Source organism: Argentina silus (assembly GCF_951799395.1).
Source record: "Argentina silus genome assembly, chromosome: 11".
In the NCBI taxonomy this organism is placed as follows: Eukaryota; Metazoa; Chordata; class Actinopteri; order Argentiniformes; family Argentinidae; genus Argentina; species Argentina silus.
Genome location: NC_139665.1, coordinates 1,639,298 through 1,655,560, shown reverse-complemented (window position 1 = coordinate 1,655,560; position 16,263 = coordinate 1,639,298). Strand labels below are relative to the sequence as shown.

The 16,263-nt window shown below is 51.1% G+C and overlaps 1 protein-coding gene across 1 annotated transcript in view; it reads left to right on the top strand.

Annotated features, from left to right (window-relative positions):
• The window catches only part of clcn1a (chloride channel, voltage-sensitive 1a), a gene marked incomplete at both ends in the record, with an annotated part of 21,184 nt that extends 5,434 nt beyond the window's left edge, over positions 1-15,750 (top strand). Inside the window, 22 exons of the mRNA XM_083680526.1 lie at positions 1-99; positions 325-456; positions 833-961; positions 1,287-1,420; positions 1,665-1,742; positions 2,099-2,177; positions 2,436-2,561; positions 3,295-3,379; positions 4,005-4,106; positions 4,695-4,779; positions 6,012-6,167; positions 6,773-6,842; positions 9,144-9,254; positions 10,347-10,560; positions 10,734-10,867; positions 11,126-11,310; positions 11,919-12,000; positions 12,199-12,290; positions 13,903-13,947; positions 14,455-14,559; positions 14,841-14,927; positions 15,313-15,750. The exon at positions 1-99 is cut by the window's left edge and continues 190 nt beyond it. Of these exons, the coding sequence (XP_083536652.1) occupies positions 1-99; positions 325-456; positions 833-961; positions 1,287-1,420; positions 1,665-1,742; positions 2,099-2,177; positions 2,436-2,561; positions 3,295-3,379; positions 4,005-4,106; positions 4,695-4,779; positions 6,012-6,167; positions 6,773-6,842; positions 9,144-9,254; positions 10,347-10,560; positions 10,734-10,867; positions 11,126-11,310; positions 11,919-12,000; positions 12,199-12,290; positions 13,903-13,947; positions 14,455-14,559; positions 14,841-14,927; positions 15,313-15,750 (2,768 nt within the window). The remainder of the gene's footprint in view (positions 100-324; positions 457-832; positions 962-1,286; positions 1,421-1,664; positions 1,743-2,098; positions 2,178-2,435; positions 2,562-3,294; positions 3,380-4,004; positions 4,107-4,694; positions 4,780-6,011; positions 6,168-6,772; positions 6,843-9,143; positions 9,255-10,346; positions 10,561-10,733; positions 10,868-11,125; positions 11,311-11,918; positions 12,001-12,198; positions 12,291-13,902; positions 13,948-14,454; positions 14,560-14,840; positions 14,928-15,312) is intronic.
• Positions 15,751-16,263: the final 513 nt, after the last annotated feature.

Genomic DNA, 16,263 nt, shown 5'->3' with positions numbered 1-16,263 from the left:
AGTCGGACACGGAGGCGGGGCCAGACCACGCGGGCCACGCCACAGAGCACAGCTTCGCCGCCTCCTTCACCAAGCGCCGCTCATACTCAAAGTGCAGAGGTGAGGGGTCAGAGGTGAGGGGTGAGGGGGTCAGAGGTGAAGTCTAGCTGTTGTTCTGTTGGATCACTCAGTAATGGCAGTGATCTACCAGAGTGCTACTGTATTGTATCATCAAGTTGAGTTGTCTTGGTGTATCAGACTGTAGTCTTGGTGTGTCAGACTGTTGTCTTGGTCTATCAGACTGTAGTCTTGGTGTATCAGACTGTTTTCTTGGTGTTGTCTCAGACTGTGTGGCGAGGGTGCAGAGGTTCCTGGTCACCAAGCTGGGAGAGGATTGGATCTTCCTGGTGTTGCTAGGCGTCTCCATGGCATTGGTCAGCTGGTCCATGGACTACGCCAGCGCCAAGAGTCTGCAAGGTACTACAATACCCACAATGCAACCACACAACCCATTACAAGGAACTACAATACCCACAATGCAAGACACAGCCCACTGCAATGAACTACAATACCCACAGTGCAACCACATGTCACACTGCAATGAACTACAATACCCACAATGCAACCACTTTCTCTCTGTAACTGTCTGCCCTGCCATAACCAACTTCCTTTTCTTCTCACCTCCTCCTCTCCCTTGTCCTCCACCTTCCCCCCTCCTTACTCACCCCTTCTACACCTCCTGTGTCACCCCACGCCATGTTCTCACCCACTTCCTATACTCACTGCCTCCTTTTCCCCCTCGTTTACTCATTGTCTTTACCCCCCTCCCTCCCCCCCTCCCTCCCTCCCCCAGCCTATAAGTGGGTCCACAGGGAGCTGAGGGGTAAGGTGCTGCTCCAGTATGTGGTGTGGGTGTCCTACCCCATGGTGCTCATCATGTTCGCCTCCCTGTTCTGCCACCTGGTGGCGCCACAAGCCATAGGTGGGTACCTGCTAACCCTGACCCTAACCCTGACCCTAACCCTGACCCTAACCCTAACCCTGACCTCCTATCCCTACCCCTCTACCCCCTAGCCCTCTACCCCTCTACCCCCTAGCCCTCTACCCCCTACCCCTCTACCCCCTAGCCCCTACTCCCCCTACCTCCTATCCCTACCCTGCCCCGACTGTCTATGTCACCCATTTTTATGACAGTAGCATTTCTCTTGTACTCGTATGAAGAAAATACTCATCTCAGTTCTTCTCTCTCCCCCCCCCTCCTCTTCTCTCCCCTCTCCTCCCTCATCCCCCCCCTCCCCCCCACACAGGGTCTGGTATCCCTGAGCTGAAGACCATCCTGCGGGGCGTGGTCCTGAAGGAGTATCTGACCCTCAGGGCGTTCGCTGCCAAGGTCATCGGTCTGACGGCAGGGCTGGGCAGCGGGATGCCCGTGGGCAAAGAAGTAGGTATAATAATATAATAATATAATATACGTGTATGCCATTTAGCTGCCAATTTTTATCCAAAGTGATGACATTGCAGTGAGCACAGACACGTTGGATCAGCTTCCGCTTGTGATGCTCTCCAGCCTCTAGTCTGACCGCCACAACGTCGTATCCCAGAGTCCACCTCTCTGTACTTCTTCACGCTGTGATTGGCTAAAACCTTCATCTTCTTGTGTCCCTCCCCTTCCTGTGGTTCCGTAGGGTCCGTTTGTCCACATCGCGAGCATCTGTGCCGCTGTTCTGAGCCAGGTGATGGCGTTCTTCTCTGGTGTGAATCAGGTAAGTAGTCCCCTGGCTGCCGTGGACAGGAACATTTGGAAAGACGACTTTAAGCCGCTGTTTAAGAGGTAGTAACCCGTGAGTAGACCATTTATCCTAACGAGAGTGATTCTCAGGAGATATGGTCCACAACGTACAGTACAGGTACAGCCTTATTATTTGTCAGGCTTGTTTCATTGACATGATCTTCTCCCCCCCCCCTCTTTCTCTCTCTCTCTCCCTCTCTCTCTCTCTCTCCCTCTTCCTCCCCTCCCTCCCCTCCCTCTCTCTTCCCCCCCTCCCTCTCCCCCCTCCCTCCCTCCCTCCCTCCCCCTCCTCCCCTCTCTCCCTCTCCTTCCCTCTCTCTGGGTCAGTAGAGCCCCTACTGTTACACAGACATCCTGACAGTAGGCTGTGCTGTGGGGGTGGGTTGCTGCTTTGGGACCCCGCTTGGAGGTACCTAGTCTTTCTTTTTCTCTTTCATCCATTCACTCTCTGTCTCACATTCTCTCCATTCTCTCTCTCACACATCTATATAAAGTTATGACATCATCTGCTTCAGTACCTTTCTCCATTCACTCTCTCACATTTCTAACGTTATTAAACACACTGCTTCAGTACCTTTCTCCGTAGGCCTCGGCTCACATTTTCTAACACCCCCTTCTCTTTTTGACAGACAGTGTGCCTGTGTTTCTCTGCCCCCCCGTCTCCCAGGGGTCCTGTTCAGCATAGAGGTGACCTCCACATACTTCGCTGTGAGGAACTACTGGAGGGGCTACTTCGCTGCTACCTTCAGTGCCTTCATCTTCAGAGTGCTGTCCGTGTTTAACAAAGACGCTGGTGAGTAGAGGAGGGATGACAGAGCTCGTACGACAACTAAGGTCATGTTGATTTTAGGTTTTCTTAGGATTTTTTAGACACTTTTATATTATAGTGAGCTGGGTAAATCGGCCTTTACGTTTTGTGCCCCGAATACCTGGAATAACCTTCAAAACGAAAGACTCTCTTGTGACTATCTGTCATCTGAGGAGTGTGTGAAATTGTTGTGTTATGTCGGCTAATGTAATGTATAGTAATTTTATGTGATGCATTGTTTGCAGTAGGCTAATTTAATGGAATGTATTTGAATGCAATCAGGGCTCCCCTGAAAAAGAGACCATGGTCTCAGTGGGACACCCCTGTATAAATAAAGGTCTAAAATAATATTTTGCAATGTGTGTCCAATAATAATACTGTAACACACCAGAGTTAAGCTAGAGGGCGCTGTTTCCACTAACAGCATTGAGACACAATCTGACCATCACCATAGCTCGATGAAGGTAAAACAACTGAGACCCTTCTCTCTCTTTCCCTCTCCCTCTCTCTCTCTCTTTCTCTCTTTCTCTTTCCCTCTCCCTCTCTCTCTCTCTCTCTCTCTTTCCCTCTCCCTCTCTCTCTCTCTTTCTCTCTTTCTCTTTCCCTCTCCCTCTCTCTCTTCTCTCTCTCTTTCTCTCTCTCTCTCTCTCTGTCTCTCTCTCTCTCTCTCTCTCTCTCCCTCCCTCCCTCCCTCCCTCCCTCCCCCTCTCCTCCTCAGTCACCATCTCTGCTCTCTTCCGCACCAAGTTCCGTATGGACTTCCCCTTCGACCTCCAGGAGCTGCCGGCGTTCGCCATCATCGGGTGAGAGAATGGGGCGAGCGAGCGTAGCGTACGGGGTGAGGGAGCACACCGGGTGTTGTTGTCTGTTCACATCCCAACACCAACACAGAGGCTAGAGCAGGGGAGGCTGGTGGAGGTAGAAATCAGAGGACAGGCGGACATTGTAATGCATGGAACAGAATGTGGAATGTGGGATAGGCAATGAGCCCGTCCTCTGATTTCTACCTCCACTAGCCTCCCCTGGTCTGCAGTATACTGATGATAATAATAATAATAATAATAATAATAATAATAATAATAATAAGGCATTTATCACTATACTTTTGTATAGTGCTTTTCTCAGTACTCAAAGACACTACAATCCATGGAATGTAAGCCCACAAAGCTATTTTGGAGGCACTGAGACATTTGTTGTTGTTATTTTAATAACAAAGAACACATTACATAAAAAAAACACATTACAGAACACCGCTGAATTTCAGAGGGAGCTCACAGTACTGCTATCAGATCATATCATATCAGAACCTCCTCCCTGGCAGTTCTTTAATGATTGTTTCCATTGAAATGCTGTGAATGGTTCTGCTTGCTCTGGCTTGTGTCGACCGGGGTACTGAGGTTCTGACGGTTCTGACGGGTCTCTCTGCAGGATCTCCTGTGGGTTCCTCGGTGCCTTCTTCGTCTACCTGAACCGCCAGGTGGTTCTGTTCATGAGGAGGCCCAGTACCATGACCCGATTCCTGACCAGACAGTGAGACGCTCGGGGGGGGGGGGGGGGGGGGGGGTCGACTCGGTTTCAGAAGAATGAACATGCTCACTGTAATCATGGAACGGAATGAGGAATGGTATCAAACACAGGACGTTCCTCATTCCGTTCCATGCATTACAATGAGCCCGTCCTCCGATTTCTTCCTCCACCAGCCTCCCCTGGCCTAAATTCATGGCTTGCTGGTCTTAGTCGACTAACAATGTCTTAGTGGACTTGCTTGATTGATTTATTCGTCTAGATAACAAAGCTTTTGGCAGTAGGCAGCCTGTCTAGATGTCAGGAGAAATCAGGGTCACGAAGGCTGACATCAGCCCCACAGACCAGGAGGAACTAGTATAAGGCGAGGCTGGTGGAGGTAGAAACTGGAGAACGGGTTCATTGTAATGAATGGAACGGAATGAGGAAAAGTATCAAACGTGTTTGGTACCATTCACACAAGAGGAAGAAGGGCATGGGTGGAATTACACTGAGGGCATTGGTACATAGAGTTACACAGAGAAGGACAAGAGGTCAATGTCTGACTTGCAGAACGAGTGAGACGATTGTTTCTAACGACCCTTCTCTCCCTAGCCGACTGATCTTCCCGGGTGTGGTAACCTTGGTGATCACCACCTTGACCTTTCCCCCTGGATTTGGCCAGTTCATGGCCGGAGAGGTCAGAGTTCAAACCTTCTTTAGTTTGTTGTGTTTTGTCCGTCTGTGTGATACCGTTCTCTGTTGTAGTGCCCCTTTAACTTGGGAACACAACAATCCAATGTTTTGAATCGCTTGTATGCTACTATGATCTACTCCTCTCAGTGGAGGCTGGTGGAGGTAGAAATCGGAGGACGGGTTTATTCGAATGCATGGAACGGAACGAGGAACAGTTTGACACCGTTCCTCATTCCATTCCACGCATTACAACGACCCCGTCCTCCGATTTCTACCTCCACCAGCCTCCCCAGATGAACACGGGGTCACAGGAATGAAAGATGAGCTTCTCTCATACCTGGGTATTAAGGACATATTCCCCATCACCTGGGTATTAAGGAGATATTCCCCATCACCTGGGTATTAAGGACATATTCCCCATCACCTGGGTATTAAGGAGATATTCCCCATCACCTGGGTATTAAGGAGATATCTCCCACTGAGTTTCATTGTTTTCATTGTTCCCACATCCACAAATAGTTTCAGGTGAATAGTGTGTTTTTCAGACGCTCCAAATAGCCTTCTCAGCACCATCAAGGTGTGTGTGTGAGGTGTGTGTTCGAGCAGCAACACCTGTGTGTGAAGGCGTCTTCACCTCGAGGTGACAGGTGTATGTCAGCAGCGTTGTGAACCGGCTTGGGGACTCATTTAGGAGGTAAAGATGTTGCTTGGGCAACGGTGACACTGTCACAGTTACTGGGAGGAACTCTTCTGGTGACACACATGTGACATACACGTGACATCCATGTTCCTCTGCTTGTGACATACGTGTGAAGATGCAGGTGATTTATGCGCTTTTAGATTTAAAGGGCTGGTTCAGGATTTTTCATCTTATCGTCAGATAGTCCCTTACCTTGAAATAAGTCTGAGAGGACCAGGAGAAACTCATCTCTCATGGTTGGAAGTTACTTTGAGGTGATTTGGCCACAAATGTTTCAAACAATTTGTTATGAAAGTATATACTGTACTGTAAGTTAGCTAGCATATCTGCACTGCCAAACTATCCTTCATCTCTCATCTCTTCTTCTCACCCTTTCAATCTCCTCCTCTCCTCTCCTCCTCTCATTCTCTCCTCCTCTCCTCCTCTCCTCTCCTCCTCTCCTCTCCTCCTCTCCTTCTCTCCTCCTCTCCTCCTCTCATTCTCTCTTCCTCTCCTCTCCTCTCCTCCTCTTCTCTCCTCCTCTCCTCCTCTTCCAGCTGATGCCGAGAGAGTGCCTCAACTCCCTGTTTGACAACTTCACATGGACTAAGATCTGGGGGTCCCCCCCTCCCCCCGGCCTGGGGGCCTCGGCCACCTGGCTCCACCCCGACGTCAGTGTCTTCATCGTCCTCCTCCTCTTCTTCCTCATGAAGGTGCCCCCCGGGGCCCCGCCCCCCAGTGCTCTCTACTCCTGGCATCAGTTCACAGATTGCAGTTTGACCAGGGGAGGCTGGTGGAGGTAGAAAACAGAGGCTGGGCTCACTGTAATGCATGGAACATAATGAGGAATGTTATTTGACAACATGCTATGCATTGCATTCTATTACAATGAGCCTGTCCTCCGACTTCCATCTCCGCCAGCCTCCCCTGAGTCGGAGTCGTTCCTCTCAGAGGAGCCGGCCTCCGGGCCTCCAGGCTGTGAGAGGCCTGTAGTGGAAATGTAATCCAGCAGAATCACACTTGAGTAAATGTGGAGGCATCGACTGTGTGGAGGGGATTAGGGTGCTCTGAGAAGGCCCCCTATCCGCAGGGCGCCCTCCCATTGGGTTTCAGGTTGCACCTCACCATGATAATATTCTTAGGGAACTGTCATTGAAAGCTTCAGTAAAAATAGTAAAAAGATCAAAATCAAGTTTAAAAAGACAGGTTTTCAGGGATGGTTTGAGTCAGTACCACATTGAAGTGTGATAGAATCTTCAGAAAGAGAGATTCCTTCTGAAGGACTACCTGACTCTGCTGACTCTCCTCTTCCCCACAGTTCTGGATGTCTGCTGTTTCCACGACGATGCCCATCCCCTCTGGAGCCTTCATGCCTGTGTTCATACTCGGTAGTTGAATCAAACCAAACTTTATTTATAAAACACATTTCATACACAGATGAGTACGAATAAAAACTATTAAAAAACAACAAGATGAAACATTACATTTACATTTACATTTATGGCATTTAGCTAGACGCCTTTATCCAAAGTGACTTACAATAAATACATTTGTTTAAGTAAGTGAATCATCTATCCATCAGTCACCATAAGACAAAGTAATCAATGCTCACACCAGGGGCCATTGGCAGTCGTAATGCCAGAAGCCTTTTTATTTATTTATTTATTTATTTATTTTTATTAACAGGAGAGAACTTGTACAGGGGGGTAGTGGGGGTGAAGAGGTCTCTAGGGTTGGGGTTAGTACAGGGGGGGTAGTGACTCTGCAGTCCTGACAGTGGTGGGGAGCTCTGATGCGAGCTGCTACCGGGAGCCAGTGGAGGGTGCGGAGGAGGGGAGTGACATGGGAGAATTTGGGGAGATTGAACACCAGACGAGCGGCAGCGTTCTGGATGAGCAGAGGTCTGATGGCGGAGGCGGGGAGACCGCCAACACTGCGTTGCAGTAATCAAGCGAGAGATTAAGAGGTTTATGTTTTTGGACCAAAAGTTGTCCTGCTTCTCTGGTCAGGAATGGATGTATCCTTCTGATGTTGTAGAGGAAGAATCTACAGGAGCGTGCTGTCGCTGGGATGTTCGCCACACAGGATAAGTGGTTGTCAAGGATCACCCCAAGGTTCTTGGCTGTATGGGAGGAGGTCAAAGTAGAGTTCTCTACTGTGATGGAGAAGTCTTGGAGAGGGCAGGCTTTCCCTGGGAGGAAGAGCAGCTCAGTCTTGTCGAGGTTGAGCTTGAGGTGGTGGGCTGACATCCAAGCAGAAATGTCTGCAAGACATGCCGAGACACGTGTTGCCACCTGTGAGTCAGAAGGGGGGAAGGAGAGAAAAAGTTGAGTGTCATCTGCGTAGGTGTGGTAGGAGAAACCATGTGAAGAAATTACAGAGCCGAGAGATTTGGTAGAGGCGGCGGTGCCAGGCGGGCAGCCGAGGTGGAAGGGAGGAGTGATCGTGTGGGGGTTTGGGGGTTTGGGGGTTTGGGGGCCACCACTGGGGGTTTGGGGGCCACCACTGGGGGTTTGGGGGTTTGGGGGCCACCACTGGGGGTTTGGGGGCCACCACTGGGGGTTTGGGGGTTTGGGGGTTTGGGGGCCACCACTGGAGGTTTGGGGGCCACCACTGGGGGTTTGGGGGTTTGGGGGCCACCACTGGGGGTTTGGGGGTTTGGGGGCCACCACTGGGGGTTTGGGGGTTTGGGGGTTTGGGGGCCACCACTGGAGGTTTGGGGGCCACCACTGGGGGTTTGGGGGTTTGGGGGCCACCACTGGGGGTTTGGGGGTTTGGGGGTTTGGGGGCCACCACTGGGGGTTTGGGGGTTTGGGGGTTTGGGGGCCACCACTGGGGGTTTGGGGGTTTGGGGGCCACCACTGGGGGTTTGGGGGTTTGGGGGTTTGGGGGCCACCACTGGGGGTTTGGGGGTTTGGGGGTTTGGGGGCCACCACTGGGGGTTTGGGGGTTTGGGGGTTTGGGGGCCACCACTGCTTGCAAGTAGCAACATAGGAGGACGAGAGTATGAGCCATGGGACTTTAGAACCGTCACAGCCGAGAACGAGGGAGAACTGTAGAGACTGGTAGATAAAAGCTCAAATGTTATAAAAAAAACATGATAAGCTAAAAGCTTAGCCGAATGACTAAAATACTAAAAGCACCGTCAGTAAAAGCGAGGCGATGTTTATCTCTCTGTTTTTGTTATAAACCCAAACGCCACGCCTGGTTTGATTCTCACATTTAAAGGGTTGTCTTGTTTGACGGTGACGGTTTTGTTCGACGGTGATATTTAATATGCCGTGTTTATAATAACGTACGTACGAAGGACATTTAAATCAGCGTATCTTTGCGACAAAGATGTCAAAGATAATTTAGGCTGAAACAATCACTTGTCAGGCACACCTATAAACAGGTGCTTTGGTAGAAGGTCAAATGAACAATGAGAGTAGCACAAAGGTCAGATTGCCTACATAAGACCATTAGAAACATGACATTACACCAGGGGAGGCTGGTGGAGGTAGAAATCGGAGGACGGGCTCATTGTAATGCACGGAACAGAACGAGGAACGGTATCAAACACACATTACTATTATGAGCGTGTGTTTGATACCATTCCTCATTCCGGCCCATGCATTACAATGAGCCCGTCCTCCGATTTCTACCTCCACCAGCCTCCCCTGACCTCCCCCGTCCCCTCTCTTCCCCAGGGGCCTCCTTCGGCCGGCTGGTGGGGGAGATCATGGCCGCTCTCTTCCCTCACGGGATTCTGTTTGACGGCATCTTGTACCGCATCATCCCGGGAGGGTACGCTGTGATTGGTCAGTCTCTCCTCCCCCTCCTCCTCTTCCTCCTCCTCCTCCTCCCTCCATCCCCCTCTCCTTCTCCCCCCTCCTCCTCCCCCTCCCTCCTTGCAGTCCACCTGTGATAGTGACATGTCACTCTCTGTTCCCCCTCCCCTCCTCCTCCCTCCCCCTCCCTCCTCCTCTCCTCCTCCTCCCTCCTCCTCTCCTCCTCCCTCCTCCTCTCCTCCTCTCCTCCTCCTCCCTCCTCCTCCCTCCTTCCCTCCTGTGTCATCTCACTGACCCATAAACCTGCTCTTCCATTCAACTCATCCATCTTCTTCCCTCTTGCCCTACAAACCCCCCCTCCCCCTCCTGTTTACGCTCTCATTCCAACCCCCTTTTACCCTTTCGTCCCTCTCTATTCCCACGTGCCGATTCTTCCCTCCATCATCCTGCCCTCCAACCCTGCCTCTCCGTGATGTAGAGTACCTGCTCACCAGGGGAGGCTGGTGGAGGTAGAAATCGGAGGCCATTGTAATAAATGGAATCGAATAAGGAATGGTGTTGCTCATTCCATCCCATGCATCACAATGAGCCCATCCTCCGATTTCTACCTCCACCGGCCTCCCCTGCTAACCCTCTGTCTTGCCCCCCCCTCCACCCCCTCCCCCACCCCCCTGCCTAACCTCAGCTCTCTGCCTTGTTCCTTGACTGTGTACTATACTGTATATCCCCCCCTCCACCCCCTCCCCCACCCCCCTGCCTAACCTCAGCTCTATGCCTAGTTCCTTGACTGTGTACTATACTGTATATCCCCTCCTTCACTCCCTACTGCATCCCTCCATCTCCCCCCAGCCCAACCCATCACCTTTCTCACCCACCCCTCCCCCCTTGCACATTCTCTTATATATTTCTCTCCCTCCCCTCCCTCTTTCTCCCTCCTCCCCTTCTCCCCCTGCTCCACCGCCCCCCCACCCCCTCCCTGCCTCCCCCCCCTTTCCCCCTGCCTCTCCCTCCCTTTGCATCCCCTCCCCCTGCCTCCTCCCTGCCTCCCCCTGCCTCTGCCTCCCCTGCATCCCCTCCCCCTGCCTCCTCCCTGCCTCCCCCCCCTCCCCCTTCCTCCCCCAGGGGCGGCTGCGTTAACGGGCGCCGTCACTCACACGGTCTCCACGGCGGTGATCTGCTTCGAGCTGACGGGCCAGATCTCCCACATCCTGCCCATGATGGTGGCTGTGATCCTGGCCAACATGGTGGCTCAGGGCCTGCAGCCCTCCCTCTACGACTCCATCATCCAGGTCAAGAAACTGCCTTACCTCCCCGAACTCGGCTTTGGACACATCAGGTGTGCAGAGAAAGACAAGCAGACCCCAGACCCGGGCAGCGACATGTTGGCTCCGCGGTCCATCCGAAACAATTGAGTTTTCGGAGCCAAAATGGCCGCCCCCCCCCGCATGGTTTTTGACGGTGATCGTGAGTGGCGTGAGTGAATGATCTCTCCCTCTGTCTTGCTTACAGCCAGTATAACATCTTTGTGGAGGACATCATGGTGAGGAAGGTGAAGTTTGTGTCATCACAGTCGACCTACAGAGAGCTGATGCACCTGCTGGACTCCACCTCGCTCAAAACCATCCCACTGGTCGACTCAAAAGGTAAAGCGGTTTGTTTTTTGAGCGTGTTACACTAGATTACAGTAATCTAGGGAGGCTGGCAGAGGTAGAAATCGGAGGACAGGCTCGTTGTAATGCACGGAACGGAACGAGGAATGTGTTTCATACCGTTCCTTATTCTGTTCCGTGCATTACAACGAGCCTGTCCTCCGATTTCTACCTCCGCCAGCCTCCCCTGCAGTAAGCACATCTTACGGTACATTTCTGAGTGGTCGATCGCTCATGTCAATCACTCTGTAGATTCTATGATCCTATTGGGTTCCATCGAGCAGTCGGAGCTCCTGGCTCTCTGTGATTGGTGGCTTTGCGCCGAGAGGCGGGTCATGATGCAGGGGCGGAGCCTACAGGAGCAGAATCTGTACACCAAGGACAGCTGGGAGTCCTTCGCCTTCGTCGATGAAGAGGAGGAGGAGAGCGGAGATAAGGTCCGTCTGAGAAGGTGCATGGCACACACACATACACACACACACACACACTCACACACACACACACACACACACACACTCACACACACACACACACACACACAGTCAGACACACATGCACATGCACACACACATACACACACACACACACACACACACACACACATGCACACACACACACACACACACACACACACACACACACATGCACACAGACAGACAAACACACACAGACATGCATGCATACATACATACACACACACGCACGCACACACACACACACACACACACACACACACACACACACACACACAGACAGACAGACAGACAGACACACACACACAGACACGCACACACAGTAAGCACGCATACATACAGATACACCAATAGTGGAGGCTGGTGGAGGTAGAAATCGGAGGACGGGCTCATTGTAACATATGGAATGGATTTAGGATCCTCCGATTTCTACCTCCACCAGCCTCCCCTGGCCTACATGGTTATCAACAGAGCTTGTATAATTCAGCAGTTACAATTCAGTCTTACATTGTGAACGAGAGCCTATCTTATGATGGAATGTTTCCAACTGTGAGAGTGTCTTGACCAATCAGAGGCCCCCGATGCAGGAGGAGCGGAACGGACCCCTGCCCTCCCCTAGACCCCCCGAGCCCTCCTCCAATCACACAGCCCCAGGTACGTTCAGCCCTCGTCCAATCACACGGAGCCAGGTATGCTATAAGCGTCATTTCCCCCGCCCATTTTCCTGAAAATGATAGTTTAAATTTAATCTCGAATTTACTAACTAACCCTAACCCCTGACCTATGACCTTTCCCCTCTCTCCCCTCAGACAACCCTAACCCTAACCCCTGACCTATGACCTTTCCCCTCAGACAACCCGAACCCTAAGGGTCCTCTCCAGTCGGTTAGGAGAACTCTGAGGAACCTCTTCTCCCCCCGGGACGGACAGGCAGAGCAGACACAGGTAACCTCCAGACTGCTCCTGGGGAGGGCAGGTAACCTCCAGACTGCTCCTGGGGAGGGCAGGTAACCTCCAGACTGCTCCTGGGGAGGGCAGGTAACCTCCAGACTGCTCCTGGGGAGGGCAGGTAACCTCCAGACTGCTCCTGGGGAGGGCAGGTAACCTCCAGACTGTGCTCCTGGGGAGGGCAGGTAACCTCCAGACTGTGCTCCTGGGGAGGTCAGGTAACCTCCAGACTGTGCTCCTGGGGAGGTCAGGTAACCTCCAGACTGTGCTCCTGGGGAGGTCAGGTAACCTCCAGATTGTGCTCCTGGGGAGGGCAGGTAACCTCCAGACTGCTCCTGGGGAGGGCAGGCTCAGTGCCCATTTGAATGCATGGAAGGGAATGAGGAATGGTATCTGTCTGTCTGTCTGTCTGTCTGTCTGTCTGTCTGTCTGTCTGTCTGTCTGTCTGTCTGTGTCTGTCTGTCTGTCTGTCTGTCTGTCTGTCTGTCTGTCTGTCTGTCTGTCTGTCTGTGTGTGTGTGTGTGTGTGTGTGTGTGTGTGTGTGTGTGTGTGTGTGTCTGTCTGTGTGTTTGTCTGTCTGTCTGTGCACCCAAAGGCCCTTATAAACAATATATTCGGAGAGCCAAGAATTCAGCAGGAAATAAATTGCCAGGAATAATGAGCTGTAGAATGTAAATGTCTCCCGTCCGCGGCGGCTCCATCAAAAATCACAGTTTCAGAAGGGAAATGCAAATATTTATCCATGATTTGCGTGCTCTGAATCTCATTACACACCCTGCTTTCTATGTGGACATATGCCCTTATCTTATTGATTGATTGACACATGAATACACACACATTGCTGATTGATATTGTTCAGACACGCTCTGCAGACAAACATGGACCCAGCTAATGAAACAAGGAGGATGTTGCTGTTTGCTTGGCAGAAGCTATCTGGTTGTGTCTTCATGTTACTCATGTAGAATGCAGATAAAACCGGTCAGGGATATGTTAAATGGATATGTTATATGGAGGATATGCATAATTAATGTTTTCTAGCTCTTGAAACATATTATAATACTTAATAATACCTCTTTGAAAAACAGGGTTCTAAAAGGGCTCTTTGGTTGTCTCTGAGGGAGAACCCTTTGAAGAACCCCTTTGGGTTCCATGTAGTGTAGAACCCCTTTGGGTTTTAAAAAGCAAACACAGAAAGTAAATCCTTGGTCAGGCAGCTGCAGATGTCATGTTTATATTGAACTCAACCAAATAGTGCACATATTATTACATATAATATCATGTTATTCTCACATTAATTATCATTACTTGGTATATTATATATATATATAGATATAGATATAGATATAGATATAGATATAGATATCTGTGTACTGTTTTGTTATTATTTTATTTGTATTGGATTTCTATCCTTGTATTTAACTACCCTGTTGAGAGGTCGATCGTAATAAGCATCTCATAGTACGTTTACAGCTGAATTCTGCACATAATGAATACACTTTGATTTGATTTGATTTGATTTGATTTGATTTGAAAAAAGATGCATTGTTGTATGACCTTGTCTGTTTGGAAAGTGTCTAATCTAAAGCGTGTTTCCTCTCCTTCTCTCCAGGAGCCGTCCCCTCCTCCCCTCTCTGACACCATGACTGCAGAGGAGGTAACTGAAGTCCCTCAGCACCATGCTAACGCATGCTAACGCTCTCACAGGCATTCCACTCTCACCCGCACCCCAAATGATTACAGTGGGCTACCTTGGAATTCTTCAAACAGTTTTGTCCTTGTCTGAGGGAGTCTGGGATAATATGTCGAAACCAGGGGAGGCTGGTGGAGGCAGAAATCGGAGGACGGGCTCATTGTAATGCGTGGAATGGAATGAGGAACGGTATCGAACACAACGATGGCGTCAAACACAACGGCACTGTTCCTCATTCCGTTCCATGCATTACAATGAGCCCGTCCTCCAATTTCTACCTCCACCAGCCTCCCCCTGGTCGAAATCCATTAGAGGGTCAAAAAGGGTCAACAACCCTAAATCTCTAACCAACACATCTGACGTCTAAAGGCGCCTCATTCCATGGGGAATGTCTCTGTTATGTGACGGCAGTTGTGGCAGCCAATGACAGTGTCCCAAGCAGTTGACCTTGTTTCTTATTGGCTGGTGCAGATCAAAGCGTGGGAGGAATCAGAGATGGATAAGCCAATGGAAATCGATCAAATCCGAATAGATCCCTCCCCCTTCCAGCTGGTGGAGAGGACGTCGTTACACAAGGTGGGCGGAGCCTGGGCCGATGATATCATGTCTAGACACAATCGAAACGCAACCAATAGGATTCACTTTTTTTACGAAGCCATGTTTGAATGGGAACCTATCAGGGGAGGCTGGTGGAGGCAGAAATCGGAGGACGTGTGTGTTGATGCCGTTCCTCATTCCGTTCTGTGCATTACAATCAGCCCGTCCTCCGATTTCTACCTCCACCAGCCTCCCCTGGAGCCTAGGGCAGTGGAGGTGTGCCTCACGTGACCTCTGACCTTTTCTCCCCCCCGTCCCAGACTCACACGCTGTTCTCCTTACTGGGCCTCAGCCACGCGTACGTCACCAGCATAGGGAAGCTGGTGGGGGTGGTGGCCCTCAAAGAGGTAACCAAAGAACTGTCTGTCGTCTTCTCTCTCTTCTCTCTCTCTTCTTCTCTCTCTTCTCTCTCTCTCCTTCTTCTGTCTCTTCTTCTCTCTCTCTTCTCTCTCTCGTTCTTTTGTTCTTTTTAGTAAAGTATTCGATTCCTTCCATTCCTTGTTTGGTAACTTATTTTACAAGCTTTCTCATGTCTACCCCTACCCCCCCTCTCCCCCCTACTCCTCTCTCCCTCCTACTCCTCTCTCCCTCCCACCCCACCCCCCCTCTCCCTCCCACCCTACCCCGTACTCCCTCCCACCCTACCCCCCTCTCCCTCCCACCCTACCCATTACTCCCTCTCACCCTACCCCCTCCCTCCTCCCTCCCCCCACCCCCCACCTCCTCTCTCAGCTCCAAAAAGCCATCGAGGGCTCCACACGCAGCGGGGTCCGTCTACGCCCGCCCCTGGCCAGCTTCCGCGCCACCACCCGAAAGTCTGCCAAGCCCCCCCAGCCCTCCTCGGCCCCCTCCTCCCCGGCCTCCCCCTCCGCCCACACCTCGCCCTTCTCCGCCCCGGCCGTCGTTCCGGCCGCCGCCCCCCCCGCGCCCCCTTCACCCCCCAAGAAGGCAGAGGAGGAGATGGAGGTGTGGATAGAGGGAGTGAGGAGGGAGGTGGTGGAGGAGAACAGCAGCAGCACGAGCAGCACAGGGACTGGCAGCATCAGCAGCAGCAACAGCAGCCCCTCCCTGCCCCCCTCCTCCCCCCCCTCCATCCCTCTCTCCTCCCTCCGCCCCGTGCTGGAGCAGCATGATGAAGAGGAGGAGAGTGAGGAAGAGGAGCCCATTTAGCACTTAGACAGAGTGATTCTTTTTTTATAACATTATTTTTTTTTTTAATGGTGTGAATTATCTTATCTTTTATCCGTCTCTTCTTTCTCTTTCTTTCTTTCTTTCTTTCTTTCTTTCTTTCTTTCTCACTCCCTCTCTCCTCTCTTCATGTCTGTGAATCCACAAGAAGTTGTCTGGATAGTTTAAGACTAAACTTAAGGGTGGTGACTGGGCAAAAAAAAACAAGAAAACTTATTCCTGTAATTAATTATAATTTTCTTTTCATCCCCTTATCGTCGTTGGAAGTGGGAGGAATTGTTCCCAGGACAACAGTTTATACTTGCGCCGTTGCCACAAACTTCTATTCCGAGGAAGTGACCGCAATTTAACCACTAACATGCTAGTGCTAACATGCTAGCGTTAAGCCAAATGATGCAAGTGTCCCAGAATGCCTTAAAGATGATCTTTTGCGTCATTGGTTTACTGCGCTGGCTGCCAGTGATGCTCCGAGAGCGGACAGTAGACCTGAGGAGA